General features: G+C 58.8%; 1 protein-coding gene across 36 annotated transcripts in view; it reads right to left on the bottom strand.

Moving 5' to 3' along the window:
• The window catches only part of MROH1 (maestro heat like repeat family member 1), a 99,788-nt gene that overhangs the window by 1,287 nt on the left and 73,020 nt on the right, over positions 1–25,481 (bottom strand). For 13 of the 36 annotated variants that reach the window (XR_011543303.1, XR_011543305.1, XR_011543306.1 and 10 more), the window contains 21 exons: positions 25,263–25,370; positions 24,765–24,884; positions 24,452–24,574; positions 23,425–23,571; positions 23,296–23,322; positions 22,181–22,303; positions 21,888–21,967; positions 21,656–21,767; positions 21,453–21,548; positions 20,702–20,806; positions 18,366–18,501; positions 18,145–18,257; positions 17,306–17,458; positions 10,149–10,303; positions 6,909–7,074; positions 6,153–6,349; positions 2,312–2,449; positions 1,734–1,848; positions 1,011–1,172; positions 577–765; positions 52–207 (listed from right to left, as the gene is read on the bottom strand). Coding sequence is in view for 30 of the 36 variants with exons in the window: in XM_070631231.1 (XP_070487332.1) it covers positions 52–207; positions 577–765; positions 1,011–1,172; positions 1,734–1,848; positions 2,312–2,449; positions 6,153–6,349; positions 6,909–7,074; positions 10,149–10,303; positions 17,306–17,458; positions 18,145–18,257; positions 18,366–18,501; positions 20,702–20,806; positions 21,453–21,548; positions 21,656–21,767; positions 21,888–21,967; positions 22,181–22,303; positions 23,296–23,322; positions 23,425–23,571; positions 24,452–24,574; positions 24,765–24,884; positions 25,263–25,370 (2,721 nt within the window). In the remaining 6 variants the exon portion in view is untranslated. The remainder of the gene's footprint in view (positions 1–51; positions 208–576; positions 766–1,010; positions 1,173–1,733; positions 1,849–2,311; positions 2,450–6,152; positions 6,350–6,908; positions 7,075–10,148; positions 10,304–17,305; positions 17,459–18,144; positions 18,258–18,365; positions 18,502–20,701; positions 20,807–21,452; positions 21,549–21,655; positions 21,768–21,887; positions 21,968–22,180; positions 22,304–23,295; positions 23,323–23,424; positions 23,572–24,451; positions 24,575–24,764; positions 24,885–25,262; positions 25,371–25,481) is intronic. The other 23 variants (XR_011543304.1, XR_011543307.1, XR_011543308.1 and 20 more) reach the window with 3 other exon arrangements.

The raw sequence follows: 25,481 nt of genomic DNA, 5'->3' as shown, positions 1-25,481 counted from the left end.
CCTGAGTCCCTAAGCCTGGCTTGGCCCACACACCTCCCACTGGCTACTCACACTGGCCACAGGCGCCTGGGGGTCCCGCAGGTGCAGCAGCAGGGGCGCCAGCCCACCAACGACCTGCTCCAGGAAGACATCCTCACAGTCCCCATGGCAGGCCTTGTTGAGATACCCAAAGAGGCGGATGGACGCAGAACGGAACTCCATCTTCTCCTGGCGGGGGGCAGGTGTCACCCCAGGGGGGCCTCCCCAGCCTTGCCCACCAGTTGGTGCCAGGCCCTGGGCCCCTTCCCTATGCCTTCTTCCTTGTTTCCATGCCCTGGACGCTGTCCCCGCCTGGCACGGGCTTGGAGGGCTGGGGCTCGGGAGCAGTGATAGGGAGGCTGGCAAGAAAAGACCCCTCGCAGGGGTTTGGGGAGTGCTGGGGGCCCTGAGCCGCACTCCAGAGGATCTGTGTGTGCGGTGTGGATGCACGGCTTGTGGGACCCAGGGAGCTTAAGGCTCTTGAGGAAGAGTCAGGGAGCAGGCGCTGGGGTGGGGATGTTAGGCCATTGGGTGCCCCCCGCTCTCTGCCTAGCCTACACTGTCAAAGAAGGGCCGGATGCGGATGGCAACGTGCAGCAGCACAGGGCGCAGGTCCCGGGGCTCCACCAGGTCCAGCAGCCTCGCAAGGCCCACCATGGCCTCCAGGGCCACCAGGCTGTGCCGGTCGTCCCCGTCGTCTAGCCCACCGATCATGGCTGTTAGGAGCTGGGGGCCATGGGCCCGAACCTGGGGATACCCTGCATTCAGTTGTGTTCCCAGGTCAAGCCCTGCTGCCTGTCACACGTCATGGCACAGTGTGATGCAGCCCCCACCCTGCAGACTTGCCCCTTCCCCATACCGCAGCAGTCCAAGCTGCCTCTCTGTCCATGCCCACCGCCCACACCGTGTCCGCTTGGGTTTCCTCACTGTCAACCACAGTTATCCTGTCCATCCTCCACGGGCAGGGCTGATGGGCTGGCTGGTTAGCTCACCTTATCGGGGGAGCTGGAGGCGATGTTGGCTAGGCCACGGAGCACCAGCCGCCGTACACTGGCACATGTGTCCTTCTGCCGGGCCGCCAGGTTGTCCAGCAACGACTCCAAAAGCATCAGGTCATTCACCACGTTGCTGTTGAGCAGCTGGAGGCAGAGGTGCTGGGGACCACCCACTCCCACTGACCCCCAGAAGCTTGCCCTACCCCAGCCAGCCGAAGCCCAGGCCACATCCCACTTAGATGGGCAGCAAGACTGCCCCCAGCCCCTCCCCCACCACTGTGCTGCTGGGCAGTCCCAGTCCAAGGTCGTTGTGAGGAGTGGACACAGCAGAGGCCAGCTGAGGGCCTCACGGGCAAAGGCTGGGCTCGTGGCCTCCCTTCATCCTCTTCCCCAACTTGTGTCCACGGCCCAGGCATGGCCCCCATTGCTGTGGCCTTCCTTGGGCAAATTTTAGGCATTGTCAGCCACTAGAAGCTACCAAGGGAGCCTTGGGGGCCCTGGCTGCTGGCCTGCCCCACTGAGGGCCCAGCAGTGCTTCAGGCCAGCACAGGCTGTGCACAGCTGAAGCCTCCCTTCACTGGGCACAGTGTGGCCCCGTGACTTCTGCACCCACCAGCACCAAGTGGGGGCTGGGCAATGGCTCTGGCTGGCAAGGACAGTGCCCGCCTGTCGGAGGCTTCACCCTGCCCTGCCAGGCCTCTTCTAGCAAACAGCTCCTACCTCAGCAAGGAAGGCTGTGGAGGTGACCCTCTGGATCTCGTAAACACTGCTCTGTGAGTTCACGAGCTCCTTCATCACCAGGGGCAGCCGGGGGCCTGCAAACTTTGCCATGGCACTGAGGAAAGAGGTCACACGGTACAGGGGCTGAGGCCTCAGGCTGCTCCCCAGCCCACCCTGTACGGTCAGAGCCCTCTAGCTCATGAGCCCCTCCACCCAGCTGCCAGGCCCTGCGTGTCCTCCCTCCCTCTCAGACGCCCCTGCTAGCCCTCCTCTCCAGGCCTCTGTAGAGGGGCCTCCCCGCCCCCCACCAGCAGTCAGAGCACTGAGCACACTGCTGCCTTCCTGGCCTCCCCATTTCACATGCCACGTGGGGCCCCAAGCTGGCCCTCAAGGCCCATGTGCCACTTCCTCACACTGGGCACACTGGCTCAGGCAGCTCAGTCCCCTGCATGAGCCAGTGGGGGTCTTCATCTGTGCCTTCCTGTGGTCCCATGGCCCCCAGATGGTGCCTGGACAGGACCTGGCCTGCTAGAGCTCAGCCAGCGCTGGGATGGTGTGCGCAAGTGCAGCCTGCTGACCTCGCCAGCCGGGCGACGCCCTCCTCGTGCCCTGCTGAGGTCCTGAGCAGCTCCCAGGCTCCCTCCAGCTCCATACGCTGCACCACGTCCTCATTACCACCTCGGAGCAGCATGGTCTGCAGGGCATCCACTGCGGAGCTGTGGGAATGCACAGGGGTGTGGGCTTGGCTGGTGGGGGCATGGAGCAGAGGCCCTGGTGTACCCCTCCACTCTGCACCTCGCCTGCACACACAGCCGTGCTCTCAGGAGGGCTGTCCCAGGGCTGCCTGGCCGCGTACTGCCTGCAACATCCCATAGGGAGCAGACTCTGGGTGACCTGCTGGGACATCCTCAGCTCACTCTTTCCTCCAAGCTGGGCCCCTCTAGGTGGCTTCCACCCGTCTGGTCTCAGGCTGTGACACTGCACCTGACCCCCACCCCTGTGAGGGCAGGTGGGGGCTCTGCAGGCAGTGTCCCCAAGGCCCTCTGGAAGCAGGCAGGGCCCTCTGGCACTTTTAGGGTCACAACCAGCTGCTTTTCCACTTGCCTTAAAGACCTTCATTTAATTAAAAAAAAAAAGATGAAAATGAAGAAAATCCTTCATAAAAGTGAACCCAGAGGGCAGGCTGGGGGTCAAGTCCTGCCTGGGGAGGGCACGAGGCCCACTGTCAATGGGCTGGGTGGAGCAGAGGCCTCTAGGCCCCAGAGCCAGTCCCTACACCCACTCTACTGGGACCCAGGGCTGCAGCTGTGGCACAGACACGTCTGGCCTCACGGCTCCTCCTGGCACCTGGCCTGCCACATATGGGCCCAGCCCAGACACTGCCGGGCATCCACAGGGGCCAAGTCCATAGCCCAGGCCCAGGCCTGGACCCCTACGCAGCCTGTCCCTGTACCTCAGAAGCCTCGGCTCTCAGTGTGCATGGCCATGCCCACCCCAGGAGGCCCCGGAGCCCCGTGGGAAGGGACAGGAGGTAGGACCCTGCTCCACTCCCAGACATTCGACACGACGCAAGTGAGGAAGACACCCGAACGTGGCTGAGAGCTGCAGCGGCTGATGGCGAGTGTCCAGCTTTGTCCACCAACTCAGCCAGTCGGGGGTGCTGGGTGCGGGCTGTGCCCTGCTGCCCCCCTGAGCCCTGCAGTCCTTGGCCCTCCCATCTCCCTGCAGGAGGGGCCAGAGCTGACAGGGCCCAGCCAGAACTTAGCATCTGCCCGTCGCTCGCGTAAACCCTCCCCCAGCTCGGCGGAGGCCCTCAGCACTCCTGGGGCCGCAGCAGGGGCAGGACCCCATGACAAGGTCTGGGGAGAGGGCAGCGTCAGCCCGACACCCGCAGAACTTCACACCAAAGCCTGTGGCCAGAGAGATGGCTCATCAGGGTTCTCAGAACCACGCAGGGAGGGCCTGGGGGCCACACCGCACGCTGACCTCTCCTCCGCACATTGGCCACCGCACACATCAGGCCCCACACCAGTCTGCAGATGCCGAGTCCACGAAGATCATCCCCAGGAGCTCCTGGCCCAAGGGGAGACGTCCGCACACAGGGCGGTGCACCAGACATGCCAAGGGGACAGACGCAGCCGGCAAGCATGTCCTGCCCAGCGCTAGCTGACACACACTCTCCCGTGACACAGACGGCTTGGTGGCTGGGGTGCAGGGGAATGGTGGGCCTGGGGGACAGGTCTTGCTGGCTGCACCATGGCCTCACACATGGATCTAGGGAAGTGGCAGAGAAGGCACTGTGTGACAGGCTTGTTTGGGACCTTGTACCTGCGGTCCTGTGAGATTTCCAGGCTGGCCCACACAGGGAGCGAGGACCCAATCAGGCCTGAAGGTCTGCCACTGAGGGGACTCAGGGGGCTCGGCAGCCCGGAAGGCAGATGCTGGCAGCCTCCCCCAGGCCAGCATCATGAACACAGCCTGCTGCCCTCACCCTTGGCCCAGCCCTGTCCCCATGGTCATTCCTAGGTGGCATGAGGCCTGTGGGGATGTCAGCAGGGGAGCGGCCTGGTATCTGCCTACAGCTGGACAGGCTCCCAGTGAGCCCTCACTGAGTGTCCACGGACTGCACCCCCTCTGGGGCTCTCTCCCCAGAGAGAAAACACTAGCAGGCAGCTCCTGCTGTACTAGGAGCCCTGAGATGCCAGCAGAGGGCCCAGACCCCATAGGGCAGACCCTTGAATGTAGGGCAGCCCAACACTGACTGCAGGCACAGAGAGAACCACTTTGGCCACTGTGGTCACTGGGCGGATGCCCACGGTGTGCCACTGAGGGGTCACCCACAGCATGAGCGGGACCAGTCACTGGACCCAGGTCCACAAAGCCACACCAGTCCTGGCCAGTTGCTGTGGTACAAGCGAGGGTCCAGAGCTCCACCCCGCACTCCAGGCCTCGAGGCTCAGTTGAGGTGCCACCTGGACCAGGGGCTCTGCTCCAGGCTGAAACCAGCATGCTCGGACTTCTCGACCAGTTTCAACAGATCACCAGTGGTGAGGCGCAAGGGTGGCACAGGAACACGTGAACCGTTTACATGAGGGAGGGGGCTTCTTGCCAGAATTTTTGTGGATGTGGGTTTGCCAGGGTCTGACTCGCCAACTGATGGCTTCCATCAGCCGAGACCTGTGCCTGCTCTGCCTGCATCCCAGCTCAGGGCTGGCAGCCCAGGGGCCCCGGCTGGGGCGTGGGGTCTGTAGCCACCAAAGCTGCCAGGCCGTGGAGCTAAATCTCGGCATGCCAGGCCCAGGGCTGGTCGGGACAGTGTCCGCTGGTCCGTTCACATTTTCCACTTGGTCTGTGCGAGCTGGGCAGGCCCTGGCACACAGCCTCTGCTAGAGTTTATGAGCTGGTCCTGGGGAGCTGCAGCCTTGGAACGGGGTGGGGCGAGCTGACATTCTCCCCTGTGTGTCCCCAGCCCAGGGGCACATCCAAGCCCCATTGCTGGGATGGGTTGGGAGGCAGCCCAGGCTCATGGTTCCTCAGGCACATGGCCCCAGGATGGCAGCTTCCTCTGTTCACCCTGTGGCCCTAGGCGGCTGTTTGGAGCCCTGGGGTGCCACCATAGTAGGCCTGGGAATGGCCTCAGAGGCCAGGATGGGCAGGCAGATGTCCAGGCTGTCAAAGCTCTGAGCACACTGACCTCAGCAAGAGGCTCCGCCCACCTGTCCTGGTCTCGTGCCCCAGGACCCAAGATCCACTCAGCAGAGACCCAGGATCCCAGACCCCAGTGAAAGCTGAGACAGAAGCTGCCTGCACAGGCTGGTGGTATGGGGGGCCTGGCATCGAGCCCTCCCTGCAGGGCTGGGGGCCGACCTAGGCGGGAGGTCCCTCAGGGGAGGCAGTGAGGCCACTGCAGAGTTTCTGTCTGAAGGTGTGGCCCTGATTGAGTGTAGGAGGAGCTAGAACTCAGAGCTGAGGACCAAGGTTGCAAACACAGTGCTGTAGGCAGGGGCTCACTCCAGGCCCCACCCGCTCCCCAAACCCTCCCCATACCTCCACCTTTCACAGAAGCCACCCCTCTGGATCTACCTGAGCATCCCCACAAGGCCCCCGCGGCCACACAATGCCCCAGAGACTTGCAGCTGCCTTCCCCAGGGTCCCCATCCCCAACCTGGGGGAAGAGGCGAGAAGGGACGGCCCAGGGAGGCCGTGCTCCCAGCAGGGAGAGCCACAGACATCACCGGGGGAGGGCCAGCTCCTGGGCTAAGCCCCCACCACCTGGCCAGCCCTTCCTGTCATCTCCCTCACCGCTCACGGGAGCCAGGCAGCCTCGTGGAGACACATACCGGAGGCACGCACAGTGGGGCACAGACATGCTTGTGCTCAAACAACGGCGCTGGGGGCGGCAGGCATGGCCCCAGTTACCTGCAGGGCTCAAGGTTCCTGGGGGCCAGAGCCGAGCCGGCGCTTCTCTTCTCCTTGGCCTGCAGGTTCCGGGGCAGCTGGACGCCCACGGTGCAGCTGATGCGCAGCAGGAGCGCCACAAACAGCTGGGGGTAGAGCTCCAGCACCGCAGGCCCGGACGCCGGAGCTGAGGTGACCTCGCGCAGCGCACAGGTGGCCTGGGGACAGGGGCTGCCTCAGGCTCACCATCCCTCTGGGGCCATTTCTAATGAGGCCGGCCACAGTGAAGGCTGAGCCCTGACCTCAGGACCCGAACTAGCCCAATGCCCCTTCAGCATGCACCCCGGGCATCGAGGGTCTTGGTTCTGGGGAGAAGTGCATCCCGGAGGGGGGTGCAGCCCACCAGCTTGGCCTCAGGGCAGGAGCAGCATGGGGACCGTGGGGCGCAGCCTTGGGACCAGCCTCTGACCAGCTGCTCTTAGTCCTCAGAAGGGAGGAGGAAATTCTTACAGCTGCTTTACTGCCGAAAACGTTGCCAAGCCGGGTTTATTTTTTTTCCGTAGGATGAAACACAGTGCTCTCCCTTGGGGACCAACACCTGTGGGGCCTTTACGAGCCTAGGCTCGGAGCTGGCCAGCTCTGGTGCCCCAGTCAGCGGCCAGGTGCCTGTGGGGTGGCCCCCAGGCCACCTGTGGCGTCCTCCCCCCAGCACTGATGCAGCCCCTTGCCAAGCCCCCTCAAAAAGCCGAGAGAAGGGAGAACGGGGCCCCCACTCACTGCGAGGGGCAGCAGCGTGGCCACGCGGTCAGGAGAGCAGCTCAGCAGGAAGGCCCGGCTCTCTTTGAATGGGACGTCTCTGCTCATCTTCTCCAGGAGCAGCCCCAGGACCTGCGTGGTGAGGCTGGGCTCCACGGCCAGTGCCCGCCACAGGGTGCAGGTGTGGCTGGAGCAGGATGGGAGGATGGTCACATTGAGGCCACTATCAGCCCCAGCTCCATGCCCTCAGACATGCCCACCAGACTCAGCTCCAGCCAGACAGGAAACGCCATCCTGACCTAAGATCTGAACTCATCCCTTCCTCTGACCCCAGGGGTCCTTAAACAGGCTGCCGAGTAGTGAGCAGGGCTGGTGATACAGGGCAGGGAGAAGCTCTCAGCCTTACAGAGGGCCTGGGGGAGTGGGAGGGGTCCCCTTGGAGCCGTTGGAAGCAAGCACTAGCCTTTCTGGAGGAGGCAGCATCACCACAGCCTCAGGAGCACCTACAAATCATGTTTCCAGAGCAATGAGCAGTACGCGGCCGATGAGAACCAGGCACATGTGAAGTTGGCCCCGTAAGTGAGGTCCACGGAGCCCATGCACAGAGGTGCTCAGACATGGGACGTGGCTGTGCTGGCTGTGTTCACAGAGAAGTGACAACCATCAAACAGGAACTGGAAATTCTAAAAATAGACGCAGCAAATTTGAAAGAGAACAAATAGCCCTTTAGAAATGAGATGTGTAACATGATGCTTGGTGGACGTACTTGGTACCAGCCTCGATACAGCAGGAGAGAGAAATAACAAACTGGAAGATAAATGGAAGAAATTACCCAGAAACCAGCACAGAGAAAGATCACGGAAACTGAGAAGACAGAACAAGAGATGCGGGCGGTGAAACAAAATGTCTGACCAATGTTTGGGGGGCATCCGGGAAGCAGAGGAGAGAGAGAGTATCTGAAAAATGTTCAGAACTGACATCAGGCTCAAGAAGCCCAGCTGCCACCCAGCAGAAGGAAGGGAAAGAAGCCACCCGGAGCCCACGCCCAGGGTGTGCGGGTGGCAACAAGGGAACGTCGTGCGCACATCGGAGGAGAGCCAGCGACTTCCTCTGAAATGGCAGCACTGTTTAGACTACAGACGCTGGAAAACAACCATGTGGGTCCTACACGCACTAAAAGAAAATACTTGCCAAACTAGAAATCCAGCTCTACAAAAACAACATTCAAGGATGGCCAAATAAAGACACTTTCAGGGAACGGAAGCGGAGAGTTGACCACCAGCAGACCTCACCAAGGACATTCTGCAGGGTGCGCTGCAGGCAGAAAGGTGACGGAGACCGAGCTGCAGGACTGAAGAGCAAAGACCCCAGTGCTCAGTGTGGACAGACGCACACGCACCAGGGCGGCGAGGACACGAGCACTGGCAGGGACACAGGGTACGCGTGCAGCTCAACTGCTGGGCGCCGTCCACCTGTGCCCACAGCAGGGGCCCGCAAACTCTGGAGACACTTGCCACATGGTTTCCAGGCCTTGGGTGGCTCTGCTGTGGTGGAACGAAGCGACCACAGGCCCCACTGGGCACAGAGACGGGCAAGCTGGACCAACAAAACTGCACTTAAGGTCACTGAAATCAGGGTCTCACATGATTTCATATCAGTGCAATATTCTTCTTCAGTTTTTTTTAACCACGTATAAGTGTAAAACCCATTCTTAGCCCACAGGTTGTACAGAAACAGGTGGTGGACAGGACTGCGCCGATCCCTGACCTAGGGCAATTCCACTCCTATAAACAGACAGTGTGGTGCTCACAGCAACACCGCACAGCGGGAAAAGAACGACGAGAGCCCCGTGCACCCAGACAACGTGTTGTGTAAAGGAAGCTAGAAGAAAATTATGTGATTCCATTTACACTGAGTTCAAGATCAGGCAAAATGCATCTCTGGTGACAGCAGTCAGACAGCGGTGACCTTTCAGGAAGTTTCAGCCGAGGGGTGCACGGGAGCCCACTGGGGGCTGACTCTCCTCCGTCTCCCCTGGGGAGAGGCCAGGCCCACAGCAGGGGAGCTCGTGGGCCAATCACAGCGCGTGCGCGCCTCTGTGTGTAAGCTGTGCCTCCATGGGAAGGGAGCAAGGGAGGAGCGGAGGGCAGGGCAGTGAACCTGTGGCAGGGCCGCATGCACCCTCTGCATCAAGGATTCCTGATGACGACTGATTGTGGGCGCAGAGGCCCGGGCCGCCTGCAGGGTGCGAGCTCAGCTTCATGAGGTGTGACTTTTAGGGCAACCACTAAACGAACAGAAACAGAGCGTACAACTTCCAAATCAACTGAGTGGAAAAGTGAAAGTACGAAACAGACCCTGTGAAGTTCAAAAAGAGAAAGAAAGAAGATGAAGCACAAAGAGCAGTGAGACGGGCACAGACCCAGCCAGCGGGTGTGACCCACCCACAGCAGCAGGAGAGGAGTGCGGCCACCGCTCGGCCCAGAGCAAGGCTGCTGCGCCAACGGGGAGGAGCCACCAGGCGAGCGCTAACCAAAAATGCACCCCCGCAAAGGGCGTGCCAGGAGAGCAGAGGCGCCGCCCCAGAGAGACGAGACACCGTAAACTGTGGGCACCTGGCAGCACCCCTCCAAGCATCTGAGTCAAAGCAGAGCTGACAGGAGTAAAGGGCCAGCCACCCCCTCCCCGACAAGGGTCTCCCCACAGCGGGGACGGCACAGAAAGGCAGGACCAGCAGGCCCTGCACCCTGGAGATGCCGGGACCACAGCAATGGCCACAGGTGGCCTCGGCACAGGTCAAGGTGCCCCGGGGGCGCTGAGGGAGACAGGAAAGACAGAGACAGGCCCCAGGCGCGGAGAAGTCCCGCCCTTCAAGGGTCACTGCTGGGAGCTCAGGAGCTGGGAGTGTGGGCTGGGGAACACGCGGTACACGGGGGTCGAGGACCCTTCCCTGGCTCAAAGATGGGGCCTGGCCGAGGGGTCCGCTTACAGATGATGCGACACCCCACAGAGAACAGGCTCTGGAGACTGCATGGCAGAGCCTGTGAGAGCCAGCCAAGGGCACCCACTGACACCGGGGGCCGACAGAGTGCCTGCTGGGCAGCACTGGGCCCACTGAGGGCAGGCACAGCAACCCCCGGCCAGGGCCTGTCTCCCTCCCAGCCTAGACCCCGGGGACGCGCAGGCTCCCACGCAGAGGAGCTGGGGTGCAAAGGCAGGCAGCGCCCCGTCCACCCCAGCAGGCTGGCAGGCACTGGGTACCTGTCAAAGGGCAGGGGGCTGCCCAGGAGGCTGGAGACCACGGCCGTGCGGTGCTGGGACGCCAGGAGGTACACGCTGTGCTGTGCAGCCTGCAGGACATACTCCTCTCGGGTCTCCTGGAGCTTGGAGCGCAGCACACTCACGATCTCGGGCACCTGCAGGCAGATGGCCACGGCGGTCAGGCCAGACACACCCCTACGCCAGGAGCTGTCCCGCTGTGGCCAGAGCACAGCAACCAGCCGTGTGCCCACTCGCCAGGTCCGTGGGGCAGGCAGTCCTGTGAGACCCAGAGCTCCCTGCTGCTGGCCCCAACAAGGGGAGAAGGCGGAGCCCGGCACCCCAGGGACCCAGCAGCTGACAAGCTGGAGGACTGGAACAAGGACACAGATTCCACGCGGGAAGTGACAAGAGCCCAAGGGGGCCCCCTGCGCAGCAGAGGAGCTGCTGAGGCACTTGTGCAGCCGGGGTTTGTGTGGAGCACAGAGCACAGGAGGGGAAGGCCACTGGGGTGAGCACAGAGACCAGCACGCCCCAGAGGCCTCACAGTCCCAGGCAGGGTGACCCAGCCTCCTGCTGCTGGAGGCAAGACACCCACAGCTGCTCTCTGCTCCCACACAACCTCCTGTGCTGAGCGAGGAGGTGAGCAGTGGGCAGGGGACAGGGAGGACAGGGAAGGGGAGACCCAATCCCACACTGAGGCTGGAGCTGGGCCAGGAGAGGGGGCGCTGTGGCCTCAGGCGGGTTTGCAGGCTGCTGCTGCTGCAGAAGCCAGATGGGGTAACAAGGGCCAGAGAGAGGCAGGCAGAGAGAGGCAGGCAGAGCGAGGCTGCAGGCGGCCCATCCCCCAGCCTGGGAATCTCCCAAGCCCACCTGGGTCCAGTGGCCCAGCTCCACAGCCCCTGACCGGCCTCCAGCTGGCCCAGCATGGCAAGCAGACCCTGTTCCGGGTCCCTCATGTGCCCATTGTGGGTGCTGCTCCAACCACAGTGAGCGCCTCCACCCTCACTGCCAAGGCCTCACAGCTGGAAGACACCGCAGTCTGAGGTGAAAACAGACGAGACGGCACCACAGGGACACAGTCCCCTGGACAGGGGCAGCTGGCAGATGTGAGCTCCGCCAAGCCCTCAGTTCCTGGGCAGGGTTGGCCAAGGAACCCACCTGATGGCCTGGGCAGCAGGACCGGTGAGGGGGCACTGGCTGTGGGTCCGATGGTGGAAACTTCCAGGCCAGGCCCACTCCTGCTCATGCAGTGGAATGGCTTGCAACGGCATAGGGGGGACATGGGTGTGGTTCTCAGCCGGGGAGGAGGTGGAGGGGGCTGTGTGTCCAGGGCAAGGTCCCAGTCCCCCGGTGCTGCCAGGGACAGGACAGAGCCCCCAACCTGGGCTGCAGGGAGAGGTGCTGACGCTGCCATTTCTCAAAGGATTTGTAGACATAATGACACTTTTCTTCCTATGACCCCGAGTTCAGCGAGTGGATTACTCAACTCACATGCACAGCCCCCTGGCACCAGCACCCTCCTCTTAACAAGCCGGACCTCTCTGTCCCGTGCTATGCTCTGCCGGCCCGGCCCCTTGTCTGGGCCCAGCTCCGTCCCCCTGACAAGACGGCTGCCACAGGTCTGCAGAGTTTGCTTGTTGCCACATTAACACTCTCCGGATTCCTGGCTTAGTGAGTCTTGGTGGCAAGGAGGTGTTGGCCTTGGAGAAGTCTTCTCTGCACCAGCTGAGCCAGGGTCTTGCTCCTTTGTCCGCCAGCTGGGGACATACATGGACAGACAGCTAGGCTCTTCCCGTCCATTCTCACCACCGAAGCGGTACAGACCCACTGAGGCAAGTGGGAGGAGTGCCCCTCCGTCCTCCTGGGCTCCCGGCCGTGAGGGGGCAGCCATCCCCTGCAGGCATGTGGGCCTGGATGACCGTGAGTGGACGCCTTGCAAGAGCACTGGGTCACCTCCATGGTTATGAGTCCCCTCGACTTTCCCATCTCTCTTGCATTAATGCTGGTGGGACCAACGTTCCTGCAGAAACCCACCCGTTTCACGGCGGTTTCCAGCGCACCGGACGCTGCTCGTGACAGGCTTCATTATTGGTCAAGTCTCTTATGTGCACAGTCTTCTCCCTTCTTCACTTTGCATTTGGCTTTTGTGGATGTTGGCTCTGTTCCCATGACTTGTCTTGTCAAAGGTATTTCTTTATAATTGTTTCAGTGGTTTATGTATCTTCTCTAATATTTTCTTTGCTTTTGCATATTTTTTTCAACAGCTGGAAGACACTGGTAAACGTGAGCAGCTTGAATCTACGCTTCTCGTGAACTGGGACAAAGGTGTCCCGGTACTTAGATGTGGAGGGACCTCAGCTGGCGTCTGCACCAGGTTCCTGGCTTCCCTGGACTGGTGAGCAAGGTCTCTCCAGCCCCAGGACACGGGTCTGCATTCCAGCTGCCCACAGTGCAGGGTTCAGCCTGTGCCCTTCAGCTTCCGGCTGTCCCAGGCCCCCTTTACCAAGCGGGCACCCGTGCCCCTGGGCTGTGGCTCGCCCACTTCACAGTGAGCGACTGCAGGGGCTCCTACAGCTGTCTGTCACACTTGCCACACTTGTCACACTTCTTCGCAACAGCTTCACTGAGGTATGATTCACACGCCACATGGCTCACCCATTGTAAGTGTGCAATTCAGTGGTTGTTAGCGCATTCACAGGCTTGTGTAACCATCACCACTATCAATTTTAGAACATTTCCATCACCCCAAAAAGAAACCTCATGCCCCGCTCCCCCTCCCCCAGCTCCTGGCAACCATTTATCCACTTTCTGTCTCTATGGATTTGCCTGTTCTGGATATTTCATATGAAAGGTCTCATACTCTCTGTGGCCTTTCGTGACTAGTGTCTTTCACTTTGCACAATGCTGTCACGGTTCGTCCACATTGTAGCATGTGTCAGTACTGCATTCATTTTTGTTGCTGAATAATATCCCATTGTGTGGAGAGATCGCATTTTATTTGTTCATGTATTAATTGGACACTTGGGCTGTTCCCATTATTTGGCTCCTATGGATAATGCTGCTGTGAGCATTTGTGTGCGAGTCTTTCTGTGGATGTTTCCATTTCTCTTGGGTACATGCCTAGGAACTGCTGGGTCATGTGCTGACTCTGGGTTTAACTTTCTAAGGAACCGCCCGACATTTCTGCAGCAGAGGCTCCATTTCCCATTCTCACCTGCTGTTTTTAAAGTGAGTCTATCCTTTCCTGTTTCCTTGGCTTCCTCTGCACATTCCCTCCAACCCATGGAAGGCCCTTCTCCCACTTCCGACACAGCTGAGGGCAGGGGCCCACTGTGGGGTCCCGTCCTGCCCTCTGCACCCAGTTTTACAACGTGCTCTGTTTTACCATCATTGTGTGTTGGGGGTAAGCGGTGATCAGTCCAGTCACATGTCACCTGCAAGGACCACATTTTCTGATTCAAGCTTAGATAAATTCAAAGTCACAGTGTCCAGGTGTCTCTAGGAGGTCCCCCTGCCAAGGTCTCTAGGGCTGTAAAGAGAATGGTGGCCTGCCATGACCCCATGGACACAAGATGCTAGCATGCCACGTCACCAGTGAGACTGAGGTGGCACAGTGCAGACACACTCCAAGTACAAGCCTGGGGATCAGGAACACCATGCCCATGGGTGGGGTGTAGTGAGCATCATGTCTGTGAACCCGAGCTGGGAAGGAGACGGCTCAGCAGCTCCACTGTGCACAAAGTAGCACTGAGAGCTCAGTACCGGCTCAGTGTGCCAGGCCCTGGAGCAGCCTGGCTCTGTCAAAAACGGGTGGGCCCCAAAGCCATAAACTCCTAGAAGAAAACAGGGGAAAAGCTTCATGACATTGAGTTTGGGAATGATTTCTTGGATATAATACCAAAAACACAGGCAACAAAAGCAAAAATAGACATATGGGACTTCATCAAACATAGAAACTTTTATGCGTCAAAGGACGCAATAAACAGAGTGAAAAGGCAACCTACAACATGGGAGGAAATATTTGCAAATCATATATCTGATAAGGGGTGAATATCCAGAATATGGAAAGAACTCCTACAACTCAATAACCAGAAAAAATTAAATAACATGATTTAAAAATGAGCAAAGGACATGAATAAATGTTTCTCCAAAGAAGAAATACAAATGGTCAACAGGTACATGAAAAGGTGCTCACCATCACTCATCATCAGGGAAATGCAAATCAAAACCACAATGAGAGATCACCTCACACTTGTTAGAATGGCTGTTATCAAAAAGACAAGAGACGGGCCAGCCCTGGTGGCCTAGTGGTTGAGTTTGGCATGCTCTTTGGCAGCCCAAGTTTGGTGCCCAGGTGTGGACCTACAGCACTCATCTGTCAGGGGCCATGCTGTAGCAGCAGCTCACATACAAAAAGAGGAAGATTGGCAGGAGGTGTTAGCTCAGGGTGAATCTTCCTCAGGAAAAAAAAAAAAAAAGACAAGACATAAATGCTAGCAAGGATGTGGAGAAATGGGAACCCTGGTGCACTGTTGGTGGGAATGTAAACTGGTGCAGCCACTCTGGGAAACAGTATGGAGGTTCCTCAAAAAATTCAAAATATAAATACCATATGATCCAGCAATCCCACTTCCAGGTATTTATCAAAAAGGACAGAAAACAGGATCTCGAAGCAATATTTATATGTCCATGTTCATAGCATTATTCACAATAGTCAAGAGATGGAAGCAACCCAAGTGTCTACTGAGGGAAGACTGGGTAAACTACATGAGGTGTACACATACACACACCGGGGCCACGAGCAGCTGCTGTCTCCAGCCTGGACCGGCCCCTCCACCTGCAAAGAGCCACCAGAGCACCTTTCTACCCCTCAAATCCAAACTGGGGAGCCCCAGTGAATGCAAAATATAATCCACATAACCCAACCTTTGCTCAGCACACCCTGACTATCACGGCTGTGCCCTCTGTCCTCACCCTCCTGCCATGCTTCCCTCCCAGGTCCTGACTCTGCCAGCAGCTCCACACCTCAGCCCTGGCCAAGGGCCCTGTGAAGACACACTTGCCTTCTCCAGGCTTTCCCCCACACTCAGCTCCCTTGGCACACGGCCCTTCCACCGATGATCTTCCCTCTTCTCCATCAGCAAATTCCTGCTCATCCCCCCGACAAGATATTGGTGATATACATATATCCAACAGAGGACTTGTATTCAGAATATATAAACTACTGCTGTAAATCAATAGGAAGAACACAGACAACTCAGAAGAAAAATGGGCAAAAGGCTGGTATCCTCACAAAAGAGGACATCTATGTGCAAAAGTATCAACTTCATAAGCCACCAAGGAAATGAAAATTAAACGCTCATGTGAAGCCATTACACACCCCCTTGGAAAGGAAGGAAATACTGCTGGCAAGAATGCACGTGCCACAGCCTCACACGCTGCTGGTAGGAGGAGATCTGCCCCATGCCTGGTAACACCATCTGGCAGCCCTTGGGACAGCTGCTTGAGGGTATGTCCCCAGCCAAAATGTGCCCTCAGGTCCAAAGAACCCGGACTCTGGCAGCATGCCTCTGACAGCCAGACCTAGAACTGCCCAAGTGTTTGCTGAGGTCGGCTGAAGAACGAGCCGGGACACATTCACACAAAGGAGTGACTTGTGGATGAACCAAGCGCGAGCAGAGGCGACAACACGCATGATCTCATGCGGTAACACCAGGAGGGGCCAGACAGAAGGGCACTGATGGTATGATTTCATCTAAGTAAGGTAGGTGGAAATTAATAGGAGAAACCTCAACGAAACTGGAGTCCGGAAGGCCTGCAGGGGGAGTGCTCACACCCCATCACACGCCATCAATTACACTGAACAGGAAGAGACAGATATTTGCATCTCCCACAGGAAGTACAACTACTTTACTACTGAAGGAAGATTTCTCTCCCCACTTAGCAGCAGCCCAGCCAATGGGAAACACCGCAACTCAGCCAATGAGAAATACTGCAGCTCAGCCAATGAGAAACACCGCATCTCAGCCAATGAGAAATGCCACAGCTCAGCCAATGAGAGATGCTGCAGCTCAGCCAATGAGAAGGCATTCCCACCCTGAACTGTTCCTCTCCCCCAATGGACTTTCCTTTAGAACAGCCCCTCCCTCTCTCCCTTTTTCTCTATAAAAGCAGCTCCCCTCCTTTGTTCTCTGGATTTGCCTACAGTTTGCCATAGCATGCATACCCCAAACTGCAATTCTTTCGGCTATGCCCAAATAAACTCATTTTCAGGATAAAATAACAGGCACATTTGCCTTTTAAGTTGACAGGTACAAACCAGGCCATACTCTGTACTGCGGGGAAGTGGTGGCACCCCCTGGGGCATCGACTGGGGGCAGAAGGGCTCAGGAGCTGTGGAATGCTCTGCTCCTGCATGTCAGGGTGAACTTCCTGGGCCCTGTACTTAGGACAAGTCCACTCACTTCTCTGCTGGTATGCTTCACTTCAACAGGGAACTTAAATCTCCCTCCAGGCACATGGACCTCGCCTGCTGTCTGCCTGGAAAGGACTCACAGGCATGCGTTCCAGGAGCCACCTGGCCCTTGGAGCCTCCCTCAGACCTACAAGAACCTAACCACAGGGCCGTGCTTTTCAGCTGTGGCTTCACATGCATCTGATGCAGAGCTGCTGCCAAGGCATGTTTGGGAACAACTATATGGACAGCCACCTGAGCTCACACCCAGAGAGGATGCTGAGGTGATAGGTTAATGGCAGGGCAGCACCTGGGTGTCCTGGGCACGGCATCTCTGGGCTAGCCTGCCGCAGAACCCTCCATGCAGGCTCCTGGTGACATCAGGTCTGTGACCTCGCCAAACACAGTAGCAGGGAGTTCAGCCAGCACCTGCCACCAGCTCAGTACACTTCCATACCTGCATTTTCCTTTCTATCTCCTTTTTTCCCCTTAATTTCTCAGGAGTTACTTTTGCCAAATTCTAACCTGTCTTCAAACAGAAGAGAAAGATTTGTCCCTATCAGGCCCACATGGATAGGGGCAGAGCAGGGGAGGGGAGTGGAGGGGGAGCCCCAACTTACCCCGCCTCCCACACCCCAGCCGAGACACCACTCATCGGCACCCCACCCAGACCAAGCCACACCCATGCCCCCACGAGCCTCACCTTCTCCAGGAGCATGTTGCCCCGCTCCTTCAGCAGGCTGTTGATCATGACGGTAGCAGCTCGGGAGCAGTTCTTGTCGGGATCTCCCAGGCCCTCAAACATGGTTAGCAAGAGGCTGATTAGCTGATCTGGTGGGAGGCGCTTCCCAATAATCTAGGAAGACGGTTGTGTCAGAACAGAGAGGGCAGCGTCAGCATCCCTTCCAGTCATAACATCCCAGGAGCCAAGCCTCTGGGAAGGGCTGACACCATTTCCCATCTCACATCCCACCTCCAGCCTTCCTCGCCCTTTTCCAGGCCCTGTGCGCCTTCAGGAGATCCTGCCAGAGTGCCAGGGTGGGGTGGTGCAGGAGCAATCTCCCAGCCTGGAGCCTGACTAGGCCTAGGACAGCCTTGAGGGCCTGCCAGGCTCAGGCCCCTGGAAGGCAGTCCCTGGGCAGCTGCAGGGTCCACGTCAGAGCACCCAGTGGGGTGGGCATCAAATGGAACAGCACCATCCTGGCTTGGGGGCTCATAGAATGGGCTAGGGGCAGCTTTCTTAACCCCTTGGAGCCAGCCTAGCTCCTGACCACACTCTCCCTGTTGGGCCTTGGTGGGAGGACCTGAGGGAGTGCAGGAAGATGACAGAGGAGGTGCTGGTCAGAGGTAGTCCAGACAGTTAGTTCACTGAGTAAAACTTGCCCATGCCCCCTGTCCCTGCACCTCAAGCCCACTGGCCCCATGTTGTGCCCATCCCGGAGGCCTGCAGAGCCCATGAAACGCACGGTGCTGCTGCCAGAGCCCCGCTCTGCCCCAAACAGTGCCGGTCCCCCTTCCCCTGGTGGTTGCTCCGGCAGGGACCTGGGCTATGCTGTGGCAGGTGTGAAGGAGGATAGCAGGGTCGGGGTGCACGAGGCCATCTTTGAGGGTGAGGAGCCGCTCAGCCACATCATCGCGGTAGTCTCGGGAGAAGCCTGCAGAAGGAGGAAGGAGCGTGGAGCTGGGTAGAGGCCTACCCTGGCCACCTGAGGCCCAGACTCTGCTCCTCATCCCTCCACACCTCTGCCCAGTCAGGGGCTCACCCTCATAGCCCAGCTGGAGGTAGAGCAGGGAGTAGACGCAGCTCACAGCCTCCTGGCGGGTGGCAGACCACAGGTCCGCACACCGTGGGGAGAACAGGCCGACAAGGAGGCCCAGGTTGTGGAAGGGCACCAGAGCCTGGAGAGGAAGATGGGGAGTTGACCTGAGGATACTGGGGAGGATGGCCAGAGAGGAGAGCTGGGGCCCTGAGGATGCCAGGGGTAGGCAGGTGGCACCTCCACCACCTGAACCCAGATATGGGCCAGAGTGCGGCCAGGAGGGCAGCCCCCATCCACGCAGCCCTGGGCCCTCCCTGTGGCCAGCACGGCCCCGGTAAGCTCCTCCTCCTGACAGGCAGGCCAGCCCACCCCCGGCTCACTGCACGCTCTCCACCCCTCCGCCCCGTGTGGGCTCCCCTGAGCTCAGCTCTGACCATACCCAAGTCTACCAGGGTCCATAAGAAAGGAGGAGGTGTGCGCAGGCAGAGGGACAATCCAGGGACTAAGAGGGAGCCCCAGAGGCAGCAGAGGGGGCAGGGCTCTGCTGATTCAGCCAACACCCGTGGATGTGCCCTCCCCTAGAAGGCAAACTCCTCGTTGGGTGAGGAGACTGCACGAGACCCCTTTCACCCTAACTGGGTCCTGGTCCCATCTTTCAGGGCCTTTTCTTCTCTCCTCAAATACGGAGCCTTCCCCACCCTGCTCTGGGCAAATGGCCTTGTATCCTTTTGCCCTGGGCCTGGCGACATCAGTTACCACCCCCAACACACACCCCTCCGTCTTCCTGCCTCGCCTGCCCCGTCGGCCCCCAACATGTGAGGCCTTCCTGGGGCGCACAGCTCTGCTGAGGGCTCGCCTGAAACCCCTCATCCCCCAAGTCACCAGTGTGGGAATTTCCAGTGGGAGAGAAGGCTGGAGCCTGGGACAAAGGACCACGGCGGACCAGCTGCTCTTCCTCTTAGCGAGGTCGCATCAACACACAAAGATGAACTCTAGCTGGACCGGGGTTACTTGAAAAACAGGCCACGAAAGAACTTGGGTGGGAAAAGCCCGTTTAAGCATGCACAGAAGGTGAACCATTGAGAGACACACCACAGATCTGGCCACATAAAGAATGAAAGTCCGAGTACATAAAAAAAAAAAAAAGATGAGAAAAAGCCTACAATCATCCTGATGGATGACAAAAAGATATCTGAAAACATCCAATATCTGTTCCTGATAAAACTCCTCATTGAAACAAATAGATGGATGCTTCCAGAACATGATAAAAATGAACGATGCCAACGAAATCAAGTATTGTGTTTAACAGTGAAACTCTGTGTAAAGCCTTAGACTGCCACCAGTTTTCACCTTGTTCTGGAAGTGCTAGATGACAGAAGGAACTAAGATGGATAACCGGTGGGGGGTAAGGCAAAATTATCAGATTTGTAAACGATATGATCATTTATCTGAAAAACATAAGAGAATTAACTAAAAATTCATTAGAAATAACAAAGGAATCTTATCAACTATGCAGTTTCTAAGTATCCAAAAAAATACATAGTTTTCCTACATACCAGCAATAAGCAATGATTAAGTAAAATTTAAGAAAAGTTACCCCGACAATGGCAACAAAACCTCTAAGTCAGAACATGCTACACAGAGCAACCGTCCAGTGTTTCTGAGGGGCCTGACAACCTGGATGGCAAGATCCATTATTAAAAGATGCTATTGCTCAACAAGTTAATCCATCAATTCCCATCAAAATTGCAACCGGACTATTTTAGGACTGTCAAGTTTATCCTAAAATCACCTGGACTAATGGCCTTGCAAGAACAACTGTTAGATTCCGAAAAGCATCACAATGAGGTCCTTAATCTCAGCAGACACTCAAGTGCGTGGTAAGCAAGCAGATCTTAGAACACGCCCCTCCCACCCACTCTGCCTCCCCAACAGCACGAACCATTTCCACAACATCCCGTGTGTGCACGTCCCTGCCTTTGCTCAGACCACTGCTTCTGTCTTGAATGCCCTCATCCTCCTTTCACACCAGATCCCCATCATCCTTTTCCACACTTGCGGAACACAGAGCACATTAGTCCCAGCTAACCCATGGGCTCCCGAGGACGAGGATGCCAGCAGATTCGACTCTGAGGGGCCCTGAGGACAATTCCTGGTCCAGATGGGTCCTCCATCCACATCTCCAGAAAGAGGATCATGGGCCTCGCTGGAATGCGGGATGAGCCAGGGCAGCAGCAGGAGGAAGGGTGCTCTGGGGCGAGGACTGCACACAGTGGTCCAAGCCAAGGGACCAGGCCCAGGGCCAGGGCAGTGGCTGTGTGAGCACCGCGGCTACTCACGCTGATGTGCAGGTGCTCCAGGAAGAAGCGCAGCAGGCAGGCGCTCAGGCCAAGCGCCCGTGTCCGCTCGTGGCCCCTCGGGGACTTGATCCACGGGCTCAGGTGCTGGGGAAGAGGGGGCTTCACACAGGCGCCAGCTCAGGCAACAGCCCAGGAAGCAGGAGCCTATGCACCATGGTGGGTCAGTGTCCCTGCCAGGCCACCCTTCCCTGCTGCAGGGACCAGCAACCAAGTCCCAGCAGGTCACCTGCCAGCTTGCCCTGCCCCGTCACTCTGTCCTGCTGGCCTGGCTCACAGACATGGCCACGCCAGGTGGACCCAGAGTGAGTCAGGCCTGCAGAGGAACAAGGTGTTCCTAGAAGCAGGCCGATCCTGCCCAGCCCACTGCAGTGCTGAAAGGGCAGGAAAAGATGCAGCACAGCCACCACCTGCCCATTCTGCCATCTTGATGGCCTCGGACAGCCAGGAGCTCACATCTGGGGCACCTGCAGGGTCTCTCCATCCCGGCACCATGCGATGGTGAGGGAGGAGAGAACAGGCTCCATCTAGGTCAGGGCCTGCCCCAGCTGCACACCTGTTCAGGCAGGAGGGGGCGCTGCCTGCACCCTCACAGACCCCACCCCCACACTTGCAGAGAGGACCAACTGTCCCTGTGGTGCCCCCATGGCAGGGAAGGCCAGGAGAACCAGGCGAGGGGCTGGCTGCCAGGTGGGGCAACCCCCTCCCCGGGCAGTGCACACCCACTGCACACCTCCACCATGATCTGCAGGCCCTGGGGAGTCATGTTTCGCCGAAGGAGGCTCGTCAGCAGATCCTCAAGGGCGTGCATGGTATCCAGGTAGAGAGACTGGAAGGAGATGAGATGTTGGCCCCACTGATGACCCCACCGCCCACAGTGGCCTTCCCGCTGCCCCCCACAGATGCAGGCCCGTGGTGAGGGACACGCAGTGATACCTCCTGGTGGCCATCTTCCCCCTCAGGCACGGGCACCACAGCCATGATGCTGTGCAGACAGCCATGGATCACATCTGCCTGCGTCTGCTCTTCCAGCGCCGGCTCCAGGGAGCTGAGCCACAAGTTAAGAGCCTGAGACCTCTCTAGCCCCACAATGCACCCCTCACCCAGAGCACACACACAGAACGGCCCTCGCACGCAGGCATGCTGCCACACCCGGAGGAAAGGATACACCAGGTAAGTGCAGGCAAGCATGGCCTTCTTCCGAATGGGTGTCCTCAGGGAGTCTGGGGGCTCTGCCCTGATGAACTCCTGGGGGAGACAGTCACGTGACCCAGCCCTTGGCCGAAGCACCAGCTTTCCTCCTGGCAGGCGCTGGCTTCAAGTCCACTCTGTCTCTCAACCTATGTGGGTGCTGGGGCCCCTCATGCACGTGCCTCCCAGTCCTCCCCTGGCCCACCTCCCATCTGCATCAGCACCCTCGAAGCTGCCCTAGGAATCAGCCCAGGAACACCCGGTGCTCACCATCATCTGTGCCACCAGCTCTGCTTTCTGTGAGAAGTGGAAGGAGCCGGCTTGTGCACTGCTGCAAATGGCCTGGCTAGCCATGCACACAGTCTGAACGAGGCACAGCTTCAGGGCTGGGTCCTGAAGGGACACAGGGCTGCAGGAGGCTGCCAACACCGGCCCCTCAGTGTGGACCTACCCTGAGGTGGTCACTGTCTCTTAGCCCATGGGGCTAGGCCCAGAATGGAGGGCTGCCACAGCAACAGATGCTAGACCACACCCCCTCTTGTCCCTCTGCAGCTGGAATCACACTCTTAGAGAGAGGCTCTCAGCCAGTCCTCCTCCAGCAGCTCTCAAAGCCACATGGGCCAAGAGGGGGTCTGTGAAGGAAGCCCTAAGGCATTCAGCTCTCTGCCTGTCCTGGGCCAGAAGTCCTTGGGTCATGGCCCTGGGCAGACGACTGTAGGCAGATGGGGCTCTAGGGGGCTGGAGAAGGCGACGAGGGTAGCTATCCTGGGGACACAGAGGGCCGGCCCCTACACTCTAAGGAGCTTGGGAAAAGAGACAACTCTCAGAACAGCCCCCGCCCAGCCACCCCCAGGAGCCCCAGGAAGGTCTGCTCTTCAAGGGGAGGGCCCAACTGCTCCCGGAGAGGAGCTTCCAGGTTAGTGCCAGAGACCCCAGAACGGAAACATGTTAGTGAGGCAGAGGGCCTGGCCACTGTCATTGGCTTCAGAACTCAGCCCTCTCCCAGGTGCTCACTGGGAGGTCCAGCCCCTGCGAGCATCAGGGAGTGGAGCCAGAGCAGAGGGGCTGCCACCTGAGGCTCCTGCCCCTGGCCTGCGAACCCGCCACCCAGCTGCTCAGAGGTGGCAGAAATCCCCCTTCTTCCCACCCACTGTCCAGGTTCCAGGCCAGAACAGGAGCTCCTGGACCTCCATCCTGGCCCAAAGGGAGGGGCTGCTCCAACATAAGTGGGGACAAGCCCTGGAGTTATATTCCAGAATACTCTCCCCCGGACCAGGACCAAGAAACCTCAGTGAGCACCCCCCTGGCTTCTGCCTCTGAAGCTTGCAGCCCAGCCCAGAGGAGAGAGGAAGGCGTAGCTCACACTCAACTCCTACACACTGTACCTTGGTCTCTACCTTTATGCCCAGAACCTGAACAACAAAAAGTGAGAGGAGTTAAAACGTGAGACTCTGGCGCCAGCGTTCCTCCCTCGCCTGCATGGCCCGCCTCCTCCGGGTGCCCGAGACGCCCACCTTGGTGTGGAAGCACTGGAACACGTTCCGCAGGATGTCCGACTCGACCTTGGCTAGCACCAGCTCACGGGGGGCCTGCGCCGCCACGTGCCCGTAACAAAGGATCAGTGCGCTCTTCACTTTGTCCACCTCATTCTCACTTCGATCCTGAGAGGCCAGAGGATCGCACGACTTCAATCACACAGTTAATCACAGCCCCCCAACAGGAAGCCTTGCACTCAAACTCCCCAAGCTCCTTGGGAAGAAGGGCAGAGCCTGGCCACTGGGCAGTACCACTGCACCCAAGGGAGAGTCCCCCTGCCAGGGACAGCAGGACAGGGTAGGCTGACCAGGCTCAGGCCTGTGGGGGACCAAGGGGCAGAGAGGAAAGGACCGAGCAGGAGACCAAGGTGGGAGGGGCAAGCAGGAGGAAGAGCTGGGCAGCTGAAAGGCAACAGAAGGGCCCAGAGTCGTGGTCCCTGTCCCTGCTCGGGCGGCTGCACAGGAGCCCCTCTGTCCTCGGGGCTTCTTCATATCTATGTGCGCAGAAAGGATGGGCTGGCCCTGCATGCCTAGTACAGCCCTGAGATTCTGTAACCGGGACAGGCACTCGGGGACAGAACACCGAGGGACAGGGTGGGGGTGAGGCACACGCTAGTGGTCTACCCCTCCTGAATCAAGCTTCTGCAAGAATGCAGCCTCCGCCAGCCACCAGGTGACTGATGCACAGACCACCAGTGGGACCGGTCGGGGGCAGTTCCCATCCTTGCAGCCTGGAGCCCCACTCATCACCCCAGCTGGCAGAGGGCCACATGCCCCTTGTCACCAGCTGGGAAGGAGACCACATGCACCAGCCCCACCCACGAGGGAGCGGAGACTGGTTGTCCGCTCCCTGCCCCACCCCCAGCCTGAAGGGCACCAGGAGTCCAGGAAGCTCCAGGACCCCTCACCCCCAGGACCTCAATACGCAGTGTGCCACACTGAGACAAATCACAGGCCAGTCCCACCCCAGACCAAATCCCCCAGGGTGTCAGCTTGACCTCTGTACCTTAAAAATGTTGAAAATGCCGACAGATTTTCTGAACACATCTGACTTTACAAAGTCCTCCAGCTGAGCCAGGGTGTCGTCCAGGTGGGAGATGGCACAGATCCCAAAGCAATGGGCGAGGCCCTGGGGAGGCACACAGGTGCACTCACATGCTGCACATGTGTGCACATACATGCCCGTCAGTGCACACTGAATACGTGTGCACACGTCACACAGGTGCACACACTGGCTGAACGCCTGAAGAGGACAGAAGGTAACCACTGTCAGCCAGCCTGCTGGCATCCAGGGTGTCCCATGGGGAAGGTGACAGCACCTCGCGCTCAGCCTCCTCCTGGTATCGGGCTGTCTCCAGCAGCTCCTGCAGATGCTCTCTCACCACCTCCTTCCTCGAGGTGGCGCCCAGGGTGGTTCCTATGCATTTATACAGGAAGTTCTGCAACAAAGCCAAAGTACATGGTTGTGTCTAACTCCTTAGTGGAGGTGTGCCCAGCACTACCATGGTACTGCTGCTGGTAGCGTCCACGCTGCCAACCAGACGTGGAAGGGGTGGTCAAAATCCACCACACTGGCCACTGCAAGGACAGGGTGAGTTCTGGGCAGTGTCTGAGGAGCAGGAGGTGGGGGCGGTGGGCTCCCCATCTCCTGGACATCAGCCACTACGAGAAGGCTCCCAGGCCTTCCTTCCTGGCTCTGCCAGGGCCACAAGGGCCACTAGAGAAAGGCCTGGCCAGCAAGTGACAGAGAATCAGGGCCCAGGCACTCGGAGCCTAGGTACAACACCCAGAACCCCTGGCCGGCTGTCCCCACACACCTTCTCCCGGGGTGTCTCGCTGTAGCAGGGGAGCTGCTTGCACATCTCCAGGCTCAGCTGGCAGGTCCACGTGTTGTCAGACACAACAGTCAGAGTGTCCCGAAGGAACTGTGGGCAGGAGCTACACCAGTGAGGGGCTGGGAGCTCAGCCCTTCACAGGGCTGGCTGTAGATAGCCCAGGGGTGTCACATGCAGTCCCCTCAGGGTGATCCTGTGCCA

The sequence above is a fragment of the Equus przewalskii genome, chromosome 8 (genome assembly GCF_037783145.1).
Source record: "Equus przewalskii isolate Varuska chromosome 8, EquPr2, whole genome shotgun sequence".
Classification (NCBI taxonomy): domain Eukaryota; kingdom Metazoa; phylum Chordata; class Mammalia; order Perissodactyla; family Equidae; genus Equus; species Equus przewalskii.
Note: the sequence above shows the minus strand (reverse complement) of the source record. Positions and strands in the feature narration are given on the sequence as shown.